The following is a 15,004-nucleotide window of genomic DNA, read 5'->3' on the forward strand; positions in this document are numbered from 1 at the left end:
TCCTAGAAGAGTTCTCAGGACTACCAAGGTCATGAAGTACAAGAGAAGAGAAGCCATCATAGCCCAGAGGAGCCCGGGAAGCTGCTACAACAAAGAAACAAGGTGTCCTGGTGGGATCTTGGGAAAGAAAATGGAGATTAAAGGAAAACTGCCTACGCCCTGGGCACTAGTCAGCTGTTCACTAACGGCCACATGCATTCTTTATCGGAGGCTGCACACTCTTTATTCTCTGCTAGATTTTCAATAAATATACAAATATTCCAAAAAGTAAGGCCTATTAATAAAAATCTTAAAAGCACTGATATCTAAGATGGAGAATAATTTAATACAACAGTAAACCAGGCAGAGCTCTTTAGAAGCCCTAACACACAGAGGCAGATCACTAGTTAGCGGGGTGGGCAGTGACACCCCAAGGCAGAGATGAAAAATGATGAAGGGATTTTAAAGAGCATGAGTACACCTTTGAGGCAGAAGTTCTGTGTCTCACTTAGTCTGTAGTCAAGGCTCCCCATACACATTATATATAAATACCTACATACGTACACACACACACACACACACACACACACACACACACACATACATATGCACATGTAGGGCCCACCTGCCAGCCTCATTTCTTCCTTCCCACACTTATTCCACGTGCTGCCCTGATGCCCCCTGCAGTTCCCACACTCCATTTTACCATTTGATGCCTTAAGGACATACAATAACTCCTTCCTTGAATTCTCTTCTACCTCCCCAATTCTCTCACATCTGAATTAGTCAGCGATAACTCATTGCTGGAAGAGTCAACGCCCAAACCCAGTGGTTCAGTGCAACAGAGATTCACTTCTCATATGTAGTACCTCCCTGGTGATTCAGGCCTTCAGGCTCCCTGCCTCCAGCAGCCCCACCTGCCCTGAAGTTTTGGTGTCTTGCACGTATCTTCTAGACCTGGGTGAGAATAACTGCAAGGCATCAGCATAACTAGGACCTGGACACACTCAAGGGAATTTTTCAAATGACTAGCTCAGTTTTGAATAAGGCATATAAGACCGTGTCAGGATGTCCACCAATCTTGGGTTGAGCATGTAAATTATTATGTATGTGTATTATGACTGTGTATGAAATATATCACATAAGTCACTCTCCTCCACAGTGTTCTCATGAATTTAATAGTGATTTATTTTTAAAGCTCAGGGAAAATTATTTTAAGAGTAGAAACATTGAGAGGAGAAAATACTGTTTAGCCTCCCCACTGGAGATCTTCAGATCTGATGCAGGGTATTTAGTTAGGGCTGAAGGGAACCTTGTGAAAATGCAGAGGTTCCATAGGACAAGCCAGTTATGACACTCAACATCCAAACTCCCCACACAGGTAGAGATGTGTTACCAACGGCCTTCTGCGCCTCAACTGCTAAGTCACGTAGGTGGCCCTCAAAAAGAGTGTGACCCACTTATCACAAAAATAATCTGAATGTGTTTCCTAATTTAGGAGTAGGTTAGACAGGCAACCAGTAATACACACACACACACACACACACACACACACACACACACACACACACACACACACACACACGAGAGCACTCGCTGCTCTTTCGGAGGGTTCTTGTTTGGCTCTCAGCACCCACATCAGACCCCTCACAACCACCTGCAACTCTGCCTCGGAGGGCCCCCACCCTCTCTTCTGGCCTCTGAGCACAATGTGGCGTACACTCAGAGACATACACATTAGTAAAAGTTAACATATTTGGGATCATCTTCTATATGTTTATTTTAAAAGATAAATAGAATCTTTACAAATTTCAAATCCTGAAATCCTTACAATTTTGCTTTTGATAGGATTTTTTTTTCTACCCACTGGGCCCAGCATACTTAATTGATAGCATAAAATCTGATATGCTTAGGAGGTTTCTTCCTAGAACACTTGATGTTCCCAGTGGAACTCAGACTAGTGGGTGGCAGGAATGCCAACTCCGGCGTTTGGGATCTAGCTGGTGATTGGCTAGGGAGGGGCTTTGGGCGGGCCTTCCTAGAGCGCGAGGCTTGCTAGAAAGCTATGGAGCTAGTCTAGACTGTCACTATCAGTTAGGCTTCGCAGTATTTGCGAAAGTGAGGATTCTGCAAGCCCAAAGAGAACTTGCTTCCCTCGGGCTTAAGAAACCTGAAATCAGCGCCTGCTGAGACTGGAGAGAACCCAGGGAGCGTTAGAAGCTGCCGCTGCAGGAAAATGACTTGGAATGGGCTGCAGCCAGCCCAGGGTGTTAGCGAGGACTGTGATGCAGACTTCCTAGATGCCGGGGTTTCTACCAAGGAACAGGTCCGTGGGTAGCCGGAGCCTTTTCACAGCACCGGACACTCCAGCGCGGGACGCGTGAGCACCCGGACAAACACAGAAAAGTCTTTTGACGAACTCCTCCAGTTACTCTAGCTACTTCTTCCTACTCTCACCCACCGCCGGGACAGCGCGACTGCCACCCTCTGCCACCCTTCCTTTGAGTCTGGGTGGAGGGTAAGGACGGGAGCTGACCAGCACCGCCCCTCCCGACCGGGAGGTGGAGATCCCACGGGTCCTGCGATTCAACACCCACTTCCCCCTCCTTCTGCCCCTATATCACCAGCACCCCCTCCTCCTTCCTTTTTCCCTCCTCCCTGGAGACAGGGGAGGAGAAAAGGGGAGCTCAGGTCGTCATGACTGAGCTGCAGGCAAAGGATCCGCGGGCACCCCACGCGTCGGGAGCCGCGCCCTCCCCCACCCACGTCGGGTCCCCCTTGCTTGGACGCTTGGACCCCTGTCCCTTCCAGAGAAGCCAGCCGTCGGACACATCGTCTGTAGGCTCGCCTATATCCATCTCCCTGCAAGACAGGCTGCTCTTCCCTCGGTCCTGCCAGGGTCCGGAGCTCCCGGGAGAAAAGGCACAGAACCAGCAGTCGCTGTCGGACGTGGAGGGAGCCTTCTCTGGAGCTGAAGCCACTCGTGGGGCAGGAGGCAGCAATCCCAGAGCCCCGGAGAAGGACAGCAGACTCTTAGACAGTGTCTTAGACACGCTGCTGGCGCCCTCGGGGACCGAGCAGAGCCACGGCAACCCTCCAGCCTGCGAGGCCATCACATCTTGGTGTCTTTTCGGATCAGAGCTTCCAGAAGACCCCCGCAGTGTCCCTGCTACCAAGTTGTTGTCCCCGCTCATGAGTCGGGTAGAGAGCAAGGCTGGCGACAGCTCCGGGACAGGAGCAGGGCAGAAGGTGCTGCCCAAGGGGCTGTCACCACCCCGGCAGCTGCTGCTCCCGACCTCAGGGAGTGCCCATTGGCCCGGGGCAGGGGTGAAGCCGTCTCCACAACCATCTGTGGTGGAGGTGGAGGAGAACGGTGGCCTAGACACTGAGGGCTCCGCGGGTCCGCTTCTGAAGAGCAAACCTCGAACACTGGAAGGCACCAGCAGCGGAGGAGGAGGAGTTGCAGCCAGCGCGCCCGCGGCGGCCCCAGGAGGCGTCACCCTGGTTCCCAAGGAAGACTCCCGATTTTCTGCTCCCAGGGTCTCCTTGGAGCAAGACGCTCCGGTGGCGCCCGGGCGCTCCCCACTGCCCACCACAGTGGTGGATTTCATCCACGTGCCCATCCTGCCTCTCAACCACGCGCTCCTGGCCGCCCGCACCCGGCAGCTGCTGGAGGGGGACAGCTACGACGGCGGGGCCTCAGCCCAGGGCTCGTTTGCCCCGCCTCGAGGCTCGCCATCCCCGCCGGTGCCCTGCGGCGACTTCCCAGACTGCACCTACCCGCAGGACGGCGACCCCAAAGAGGACGCGTTCCCTCTCTACGGCGATTTCCAGCCGCCAGGCTTGAAGATCAAGGAGGAGGAGGAAGGCGCCGAGGCAGCTGCGCGCTCGCCGCGCCCTTACCTGGTGGCCGGAGGCAGCGCCGCCACCTTTCCAGATTTCCCGCTGGCGCCGGCGCCGCCGCGAGCTCCCTCCTCCAGGCCCGGCGAGGCGGCGGTGGCCGGCGGCCCGGGCAGCTCCGCAGTGTCGCCCGCGTCCTCTTCGGGGTCGGCGCTGGAGTGCATCCTGTACAAAGCGGAGGGCGCGCCGCCCACGCAAGGCCCGTTCCCGCCGCTGTCCTGCAAGCCCTCGGCCTCCGGTTCTTGCCTGCTCCCGAGGGACGGCCTGCCCGCCGCCCCTGCCGCCTCGGCAGCCCCCGCCATCTACCCGCCGCTCGGCTTCAACGGGCTCCCGCAGCTGGGCTACCAGGCCGCAGTGCTCAAGGACGGCCTGCCCCAGGTCTACCAGCCCTATCTCAACTACCTGAGGTGAGCACCTGCCTCAGGCCCTGCCCTGCTCCACCCCTCCAGCAGCTCAAGGTAGCAGGGTGGCTGAGGGAGGGCTAGGCCTTGGAGACCCCTCTCTCCGGTGCTCCCTTCTTCTTCTTACGTTTTCAGGGGACATAGAAGAGGTGCAGATAGCTTTGTTGAGGACCCTCCACCACCACCATCCCCAAACACTGTCAGAAAACTTCGGAAGCAGGACCATTCTGGTCCAAAACTTGTGTGGTGTCACTCTAGGACCTTTGATTGTCCCGAGGATAAGGGTGCCGGGATGTCGTCTAGTGGGTTGGGGGCTTCATTGAATTCAATAAATACTTGGTAAGAAGGACAGGGACCCAGGGTGCGTGTGCTGGAGAGGTTGAGGTGCAAAGACACAGTTCCTCTGGGAGGGGTGGGGCCTAAATGTGACTTCAGAACTGAAAGCAGAAACACCCAAGGATCTGGCCAGGCCTCTGGCCCAATTTTCCTAGAAATCTCAAGAGTGAAGTAAACTGTATGAGGGAGGTGTTTGCCGGGTGGGTTTAAACTCAAGGGCAGTGCAGCCAGAATACAGCATCCTCCTACTGCTTCAGACACCCCTATTTTTCTCATATGTGTTTTCAAAAGCATTTAACTTCACATACTGGAGTAATGAAACTAAAAAGAAAAGAATGCTCGGTTTATAGTCTCTCATGCTGTGACTAGGCAAAATAGTGTGTTAACAAATACCTTAAAATAACATCTATATTTATATGTTGGAGCAATCAATCCTTGCAGGGCTGTGTTCTCAAAACGGAACCACTGCTGAGTCCAGTTAAACTCCCAAGGTTCAGCCGTGCTTGTTATGACCCAGCACTCAGGAAGGATGTCATATTTCATCTGCCAAAGGCAAAATCACTTCTGTATGAGGAGCTCTTTTCAAATGAGAGTTTCTAGCTGTTTTGAACGTGAAAGGACACACTGGCTCTTCTTTTATTACTATTAATGAATGGCTAATAATTTGCATGTTCAACGAATCCATTATAGGTAGTTTATGATATGAAGTAGCAAGTTTAGTTCACCTGACTTTGAAATGTGTGTGTGTGTGTGTGTGTGTGTGTGTGTGTGTATGTGTGTGTGTGTGTGTGTGTGTGTGTGTGTGTGTGTGTGTGTGTGTGTGTTTTCCTGGGAAACTGAGGATGTGGCCCAGTTCCTAGAAAGGTTGCTTATCTATCATATACTAAGACCAGAGCTCTATTTCCAGAACCTCATAAACTGGAAATGGTGGCAAATGCCTCTGTTCCCAGCACTTAGAAGCTGGAGGCTGAAAGTTCATGAGTTCAAGACAAGTTTCTGGTATGTAGCAAGTTTAAAGCCAACTTGGCTGTAGGAGACTTTTATCAAAAAACTGAAACATAAGCCAAAGCCATAAATAAATAATTTGGCTCTATGTAAAAAAAAAATCTTTGGTGTCATCAATGCTGGTTTAAGAAAGCTTTCTTTACCAGACGGCAGTGACCCTAAAACTAAATGGAGCCTGTTTTGCATTTCAAGGCCAGATTCAGAAGCCAGCCAGAGCCCACAGTATGGCTTTGATTCCTTACCTCAGAAGATCTGTTTAATCTGTGGGGACGAAGCATCTGGCTGTCACTATGGAGTGCTCACCTGTGGCAGCTGCAAGGTCTTCTTCAAGAGGGCGATGGAAGGTAGGAAGCTTCTTCCTCATTCTTCCTCCAGGTCATTGTCACGAGGGTGCCCAATACTCTATACATGTTAATTATTCCTTATTTCTAAGAATGGTGACATTTCTCTACACCTTAAAATGCGATGCCATTTTAACACTATGTGTTGCCTACAATACCCAAGAGTGAATGTGTTTGGCTATTATGACTTCATACTCTATGACTCATACTTCCAACAGGACATCCCAGTCCTGACATTGAGGACTGTGCTGACATTCAGCGATTCCCTTCTTTTCAATACATCATTTTACTCTAGTGACATGTTCATATGTATCTACTGCATAGACAAAACACCAGGTTTTTTACCAAAAGAAAAATTATAGTAATGAAAGTTATATTACATGTTCAGAGTATGGTTACAAATACATGACATATATATACACATAGGAGAACATATGATACAATTGCAAATTCTCTGTCTTTTCTGTAAATACATATTGATACAATATGTGCATAATAATTCTAAACAAAAGTTTGGTTTGTTTTTTGTTTAGCATAGCCTTATGTGTATATCAGGACATAATTGCTTGGAATAAATGGACACAACCTGACGTCACAGTAACAGTTTTCCCAGGAGTATCTCCTTTAAGTAAAACTTGCACATTTTAAAAGAACCTTTTAGTTACCTTCCATAGAAACATTTTAAAATTTCTTCCACCTCAGTAAACGCCAAGTCAAACATGTTTGCCTTTGAAGGTAAGAATACATTTAATGATCGTGTCACATTTTGATGCAGGAGATAAATGTATTTTCTAACAAGCTGACACAGTGCTGTTACGCGTGGGCCAAGGCTGTCTGGCCTCCTGTGTGGTCCCTCTGCTTCCTGGGGGAGGGGGTCTGAGTTTTAACAGCGCCCCCACTTACGAGCATTAGTGGGGGAAGGAGGAATTGGAGCATTAGTAACTTAGGAGCTTCCGGAGGGTCTCTGCATGAAAATACATAAATTATTTAAATGATATTGAATGCATTCAGCTTCAAGGACCCTCTGTGGCACCACACAACAGCACATCTGGGGTGAGCAAGAGCACCTTACCTTCCAGACTTGTAGGTGGAGCCTTGAGTTTCTTCCATGTTAGCATTCCCTGTATTCTATAGTATCCTTAGAGTAGCATGAATTTATAATCGAGCAGCCCTTTTTGGATCCTCCAAAGGCCAATTATTCTAGCCTATTCCTGTTTTATGGATAAGCGAGTCTCAAAGACACACTCTTTTATTAGGTTATTCTCAGTGTGGATATACATGAATGCTTTAAGTTAGACAGTATCCACAACACGTGCTTTTGCTTTGCAGAAGTCTCTCCCCCAAGTACATGCACAGAATGAGGACCACCTAACTGTCATTGCCTGCAGCAGTATGCCCGTTTCCTTTCAGACGACGCTATTTTCTAATGAAGTAGCAAAAATGAAGCACCTTATTCAGCAAAAGTAGATATTTATAAATCATTCATGAAGTTAGAGCAAAGTTGTAATACTCTGTGGGTAACCCATGCATGTAGCAATTATTATGTGCTTTCTATATTTAGATTTATGCTAAAGGTTCTCTTCTATGACTTCATTTCCCTCTGTCTTGAACACAGAATAAGGACAGATAATTTTTAAGATGCAGATTAAATGAATTTATACATATGTTATTCAAAGGGTCCCTTTGGTGGTGGTTTCACCGTTAAGAAGTTTATAATGTAGCTGAAGGGTCCATATTAAAAAAATAAGACATTGCAATAAAGGTTCTCATTAAGCATCCGGATAAATACTCACGAAGTTTAGCAGATTTATATGGTTTCCTGTGGGAGCAGTGGGGAGGGGCTTGAGAACTGTGATCTTTTCTGTTTCTTTTTCAACTTTGTGTGTGTATCAGAGGACCACTTGTGAAGTCAGTTCTCTGCTCCTACTTTTACATGGGTTCTGAAGATCAAACTTACAGTCAGGCTTGCACGCCCAGCCCTTTAAATACTGAGCCGTCTTGCTTGCCTGTGAGCTGGGATTTGTAGGTTCTAGAATAATAAAGGGAGGCTTCAGGGAACATGTGGACATCAGTTGGCTAAATGGCAAAGAAGTTTCTAAGCCCTGAGGAGAGCTCTGCATACACTCGGGGAAGACAGAGAGTTAAGTAGCATTTGGGTGAACTGGGAATCAGTGAGCAAATCCAAGTGAGTAGATGGAAGGTAGAAGTTTCTGGAAATGAGAGATAACCAAGACTTTAGGGGCTGGTAGAAATCGCAACAGAGCTGGACTGTGAGTTAGTTCAAGGCTGTGTATAAGGCAGCAGGACCGGAAGGGGAAGGGCAGGTCAGTTAACTGAACCGAGGATGTGAATAGCAACTCTGGCATTGCAAAGTGCTTCTTGCATTCTGGTGACTAAGTGTCATAGGCTCTACTGGACTAGCTTCATCCCCACACAGAGTCAAGCTGTTACTCCCTCCTTACTCAGGAGGGAATCAAGCTGCCTTCATGACAGTTAGGAAGTGGTAAAGTCAGGATCCAAACCCAGATGGTGTGCTCCAGGTCTCAGCCCTCAACCACAGCGCTTCCTTTCTCATAAGAGGAAACATAGACATGTTTGTCAAGTGAGGCAACGTCTAGAAAGCTAAACAAGAATATTAAAACAAGAATATTAAAAATATAAAGCCAGGGCAAACCGAAATGTGTGATAGAAAGATGTACATCCCATTAGCCTCACATTTGGTGAAGAGCCCTGAAGAAAAGGCACCCCAGGTGCAGAGAGAGTGTTCTGATTGGTTCCTCACCCACATTAAGAATGGGAGACAGTCCCTAGGACAACTGATTTTACATGGAAGAAAGAGGAGAGGGGGAAACACTCAGGAGATGGAGGAGTGAGGGGAAACGGCTTCTCTAAGCTAAGAGAATCCAGTTGGGTGAAAAGACGATTGCACTCCTTTACCAAGACTCTGACGGGGTCAGCATGAACCAGGAAACAGGCAGGAATCAGACAACATCTATCAAAGAGATGCAGAAGAAGAACACCCACCAATTCTGCTAGTGCAGGCCAGCAACCTGGTCTTGTCAGGGAAGGAAGCATTTCTTATTGGCTTACTCTGTGTGCACAGTGGCCAGAAAAATACTAGGTATTCAGTAAATAAATATTTTGCAGTATGAACTGGTCATCATAAGTAATTATGCTACATTCTCATTATTTGATGTTTTACTATATGATAACATCAATAGTATAGACATTCAATGTGGTAGGATTGAGTAAATACTATAATATAATTGAAATGTATTATTTATAACACTCAAGACTACATAGCATTTGTAATTGTTTTATAATAGTATAATATTTTAATTTAGGTATTAATTATTCATGAATTAGTTACCTGAAGTACATTAGCTCATACACTAACTTACTGAGTTCCTGTCATGCCAAGGCCCTATGCTAGGTACTGGTGGGAGATTACTAAGGCAGAATGCATACAGCTGGCCACTGCTTGAGCAGTGACATTCAGAAAAGGACATGCCACGAATACATGCTCATAACTGATTACACATATAGTGATTTATTCATGCAGTGTCTGACTTCCTGAAACACTGACCCCTTGTCAGAAATAAGGGCATTTGGAAAACTGTTCAATTAGAGAAGAACTGTCATGGATAGGCCACAATGGAAACAGGACATAAGTGCAATTGTTGTATTAAGAAAATGTTTCTTTCAACTGGTGAAAATAATTGATTGTGTAAATAAGACTGACTTAGAATCGACTTTTTTCTTGATAGAGTTTCATAAAGAGAAATGATAGAAGTGTGTTTACTAACAACTGCATAAGCTGTATCTTCTGTCTTTAAAGTTCAGCAATGCTTTATCTTCTGTAGTCCACAAAGTCACCCTACAATCTCCCCGACTATAATTTATGTAATTAGCAATCGGGCTCTTTTGCTAATAATCCACCAATCATCATATTTGGTTTAATGTGCTCTCAAAAAGAGTTGACTCTGGAAGTTTCCCCATTACCCTAAAAATAAATGTGCCGTAATTCATCGGACTTCATTTCCAAACTCTACACCCAATTTCTTCTCAAGCAGGAGGTCATTCTAACACTGAAGACAAATGATCATGGTTAGAGCCATGGCACTGAAGTAAGGAGGAGGTAGAAAGATGGCATGTGTAGCACGTTTGACCATTCTTTTTTACTCATTTTACATACCAACCACAGATCCCCCTCTCATCCCTCCTTCTGCTCCCCGCATCGCCCCCCCCAACCATCCCCTTCCACTCCTCCAACAAGGTAAGGCCTCCCATGCAGGGACAGCTAAGCCTGGTACATTCAGTTGAGGCAGGACCAAGCCCCTCCTCCCTGCATCAAGGGTGAGCAAGGTGTCCAACCATAGGTAATGGGCTCCAGAAAGTCAGCTCATGCACCAGGGATAGATCCTGATCCCACTGCCAGGGGCCCCTCAAACAGACCTGGCTACACAACTGTCTCCCGTCTGCAGAGGCTCTAGTCTGGTCCTGTGCAGGTTCCACCACTGTGGGTCTAAAGTTCATGAGTTCCCACTAGCTTGATTCAGTTGTCTCTGTAGATTTCCCCATCATGATCTTGACCTTCCTTGCTCATATAATCACTCTTCCCACACTTCAATTGGACTCCTGAAGCTCATCCTGGTGCTTGGTTGTGGATCTCTGCATCTGCTTCCATCAGTTACTGGATGAAGGCTCTATCATGACAGTTAGGTTCCTCCTTGCAGCATTATTCATAATAGCCAGAACCTGGAAACAACCTAGACACCCCTCAACCGAAGAATGGATAAATAAAATGTGATATATTTACACAATGGAATACTGCTGAGCTGTAAATAACAACAACATCATGAAATTTGCAGACAATGGATGGAACTAGAAAATATCATTCTAAGTGAGGTAACCTAGACTCAGAAAGACAAACATGGTATGTACCCACTCATAAGTGGATACTAGATGTAAAGCAAAAGATAACCAGACTACAACCCACAGCTCCAGAGAAGCTAGGTTTGACCATTCTTTTTTTTTTAAGATTATAAATTTGGTTTATTGTAAAAGAAATTCAAGAATAACCAGTTAAATTCTTATTTGCGTGCTACCCACTACAGCCAGGAAGCATTAACCACGTTTACATAGGGAGGACACAAGGAAGACTACATGGAGGCCGTGATTCAGGGAAGGGAGCTCAGGTCCCCCGCAGTCAGCACAAGGGTTTGATAAGGTCAGAGCTGTCAGGCACTGAGGGCCGCTGGACACCGAGGTATTGCAGGCCAATGTTCCCGAGGGAGGGGAAGACAGCACATCTCACTGTGTGGGTGAGCTTCAGCGATGCAAAGTTTAGGAACAACTTCTTTACTGACAGCAAGAGGCGAGCTCAGTCTTTGTTGAAGAGAAAGAAGTTATGAAAGCTTTGCTATCACGGCCCCACTACCTTCACCAGCCCACGCCCACCTTCCCACCCTCCCCCATACTAAAGCTAGTTTGCCCACAGAGGATGCGGTCTGACTCTGTGGCTTACTGGCAAATGGTAGGCACTCACCAGTGCCCTATGGTCTGCACACTCACCACACACTGTTGTCTGCCATCCTGCTGCTCAGTTCTGAATTAGAGTAGAACTCCAGGTCTCTTCTACAGGATTTGACCATTCTTAACAGCCCTTTGGCACCTGTACACCATTAACAGCACTGTACAGGAAAGCGCCGCTGTCAGACATTCATACTAACCATGGCAGCTGTGCTTCTGCTGGGACCCTGAATTTCCTACTAACTGCCCAAAGAACACAACAGTGCAATGTGCTTTTTAAAAAGATTAAAACATTATTGATAAAGCTTAAGTCCTCATGATCAGCACTGTTAATCTTCTCCCATCGCTGTGATTCTTCTGTTTCTACCTCAGTGTTTTTAAACATGTGTATATAATATTGGAAAAATGTTAAAACATAAATAGTATCATGCTATAATGTTTCTGTCATTGGTATCATTATCCATATTGCTTTTTTCATGTAGTGGTGTGTGTGCACATGCATTTGTAAATGTATGTATACATGTGTGTGCATGTATATATATGGATGTGTACATGCTTCTGTATGAACGTGTGTGCCTGTGTGGGAGTGGAGGTTCATGTGTGTATACATACATGTGTATGTGCTTGTGTTTGTGCATGTATAGGTATGTAGGTGTGTATTGGTCATGTTCTCTTGCTTGGCAAGACACAATGACCATGGCAACTCTTATAAAGGAAAGCATTTAATCTGGGCTTGCTTACAGTTTCAGAGGTTTTGTCTATCATCCTCATGGTGGGGAGCATGGTGATACACAGGCAGACATGCAGCTGAGAATTCTACATCCAAATCCAAAGGCAGCAGGAAGAGGGAGACACTGGGCCTGGCTTGAGCATTTGAAACCCCAAAGCTGTCCCCAGTGACACACTTACTCCAAGGCCACACTTCTCACAGTACTGGTACTCTGATGACTAAGCATTCAAACATATGAACCTATGGGGGCCATTCATGTTGAAGCCACCACAATGTGTGTGCATGCCCGTATACGTGCATGCATGTGTGTTTTCACTCATTTATGCATGGCATTTGAGTACACATGCTTATGTAAGTGAGTACTTGTGTGTGCACATATATGAATGGGTGTTTATGCATGCTTGTGTGTATACCTGTGTGTATTCATACATGTGTATGAGTTGAGGTGCATATGTGTACTGTAGCTTGAGTTTTCCTGCCTGGCCCACAGTCAGGACAAATCTCTCTCACCGGCCAGTCCCACTCAGACCCAACGAAGTAAACCCAGAGACTTATTTTGTTTACAAACTGTATGGCCGTGGCAGGCTTCTTGCTAACTGTTCTTATATCTTATATTAGTTCATTTCTCTAAATTATACCTTGCCATGTGGCTTGTGGCTTACCGGTACTTTACATCTTTCTTGTCCTGGCGGCTGCTGCAGGCAGTGACTCCTTCTGCCTTCCTGTTCTTTTATTTCTCCTCTCTGTTAGTCCCGCCTATACTTCCTGCCTAGCCACGACCAATCAGGTTTATTTACTGACCAATCAGAGCAACACATTTGCCATACAGACCATCCCCCAGCACAGCCAAGTGCAGACCATCTCAAACACCTGCACTCAGGTCCGTGGTCCTAATCATCCTCTATGTGGACCTGCTGGGTAAAGCCACGAGGAACCCAAGAACGAGCTCCCACAGGACATACAGAACAGCCCACAGCAGTGTACAATATGTAAGTGTGCATGTGTGTGTGTGTGGGTGCATGTGTGAGTGTATGAGTATAATTCTAACTTGGTCTTTTAAGCTCTCTCTAATGCTTCATAACATGAAACTCCTCCCCAGGTACTGCTGAGGTGAACATTTCTTGTACTTGGTGAACTCCTGCTCCATTCTCCAAAATTTAAGTCCTTTAGTGAGGCTCCTAACATGCTAAATCCTCCCACTGCCAACACTATTTCATTGCTCATTTTTTCATTTCACAGTTATCTATTTTTGCTACATTTAGAGATGGGTTGTACTGGGACTACAGAGAAGAATATGTATATAATCCCTGCCTCCAACCACCACAAAAGTAGGAAGAGTCAAATGCAAAAACCACCAAATCTGGTTTCCCAAACATATACATACATGCCATGCATGTCTGCATGAACATGAGCACGTATACATAAACATGCATAAACACAAGCACATACATATGTATGGATATACACATGAATCCTCACTTCTACAAAGACACACATATTTACACAGAAGCATGTACACATGTCCATATATACATATGCACACAAATACATTCACATACACATGCATATACATGTGCATACACTCATACACACATGCATACACATGTGTATACACACACATTGTTATGTGGAAGGAACATGAGAATGCTCTGGTATGGGATATCCTGGAGCTGTAAGAGACAACACTACACTGCAGGAGTCCAGGGGGTGCAGGATGTTTCACTGCAGCATCAGATGTTACACAGACCCTGCCTGGGCACCAGTGTTACACATGTAACTCCTTTGTGAATCTAATGAGGTAGAAGTACTATATTAGATCTGAATTTTATCAAGAAATACACAAAGAATTACCACTTTCCATTAAGTCTGACTCTAATTTCTGTCTCTGTCTTTTAAATCCTACTTCTCTGATATCTCCAGATTACTTTGCATTTGAACAAATATTAATTACAGCTTCAGAAGTCAACATGGCCTCCCCCTGGAGATTGAGTTTAGAGCTGTGTTCCTTAACTTAGTCCTAATCCTTTCTCTGCTCAGAGCAGCTCTGCATTGTGCTGTTTATTTGATTTATGATTCTACTCCAAAGTTTATTTAAGCAAATGATTCTAAGCCCACACACACACACACACACACACACACACACACACACACACACACACACGAAATCTTCTGTGACAGGAAATCCTTAGGTCTCAGTCAAGTGCTTAGTGGTACCAGAGCAAATCCTGGGCAGGTCTTACACTCTGAGAACATCTTTGACATCTGATAACAGATGAGAGGATATTATTTGTCAAGATTTAGCATCGGAATCCCCCCCAGTCTAGTAGGGCATCAACACTGATGCCAGAAAACCATGTCTGAGACATATAACTGCCTCTTTTGTCAGCAAAACAGTGTCTCCAAGGATCTTAATTAACCAGATTTTAAAATGGACACATGGGTCATTTCTTTTGGTTTTTAAACCTTGTCATAATTTAAAATATTAGAAAGTCACATAGGAAAGTAATAGTGTACTCCTGCAATCCCAGCCTTAGGGAGACTGAAGCAGAAAAACCATGAGTTTAAAGCCATCCTAATCTACAAAACGAGGCCCTATTTTCCAAAAGAAGTCATACAGTCTGTACTTGTTCCATATCTACTTAACAACTTATAGGAGGGAGATGAATGCAATATCCACTGTTGCTGAATATGTCCATGCAATTAAATATAGGATGCATGCTCCATTTAAGTTCTCTTTGGGAAGTTTGTCCTTTTCAGTGACCTGTTCTATGTTAAAGTAT

The 15,004-nt window shown here is 45.9% G+C and overlaps 1 protein-coding gene across 2 annotated transcripts in view; it reads left to right on the plus strand.

Moving 5' to 3' along the window:
* The first annotated feature begins 2,050 nt into the window (after nt 1-2,050).
* Nucleotides 2,051-15,004, plus strand: part of Pgr (progesterone receptor) — an 81,869-nt gene continuing 68,915 nt past the window's right edge. Inside the window, exons 1-2 of one of the 2 annotated variants that reach the window (XM_076575642.1) lie at nt 2,051-4,286; nt 5,814-5,965. In XM_076575642.1, the coding sequence (XP_076431757.1) occupies nt 2,677-4,286; nt 5,814-5,965 (1,762 nt within the window). In that variant the 5' untranslated portion in view covers nt 2,051-2,676. The remainder of the gene's footprint in view (nt 4,287-5,813; nt 5,966-15,004) is intronic. The other variant, XM_006983778.4, reaches the window with a different exon arrangement.

The sequence above is a fragment of the Peromyscus maniculatus genome, chromosome 7 (genome assembly GCF_049852395.1).
Source record: "Peromyscus maniculatus bairdii isolate BWxNUB_F1_BW_parent chromosome 7, HU_Pman_BW_mat_3.1, whole genome shotgun sequence".
Classification (NCBI taxonomy): Eukaryota; Metazoa; Chordata; class Mammalia; order Rodentia; family Cricetidae; genus Peromyscus; species Peromyscus maniculatus.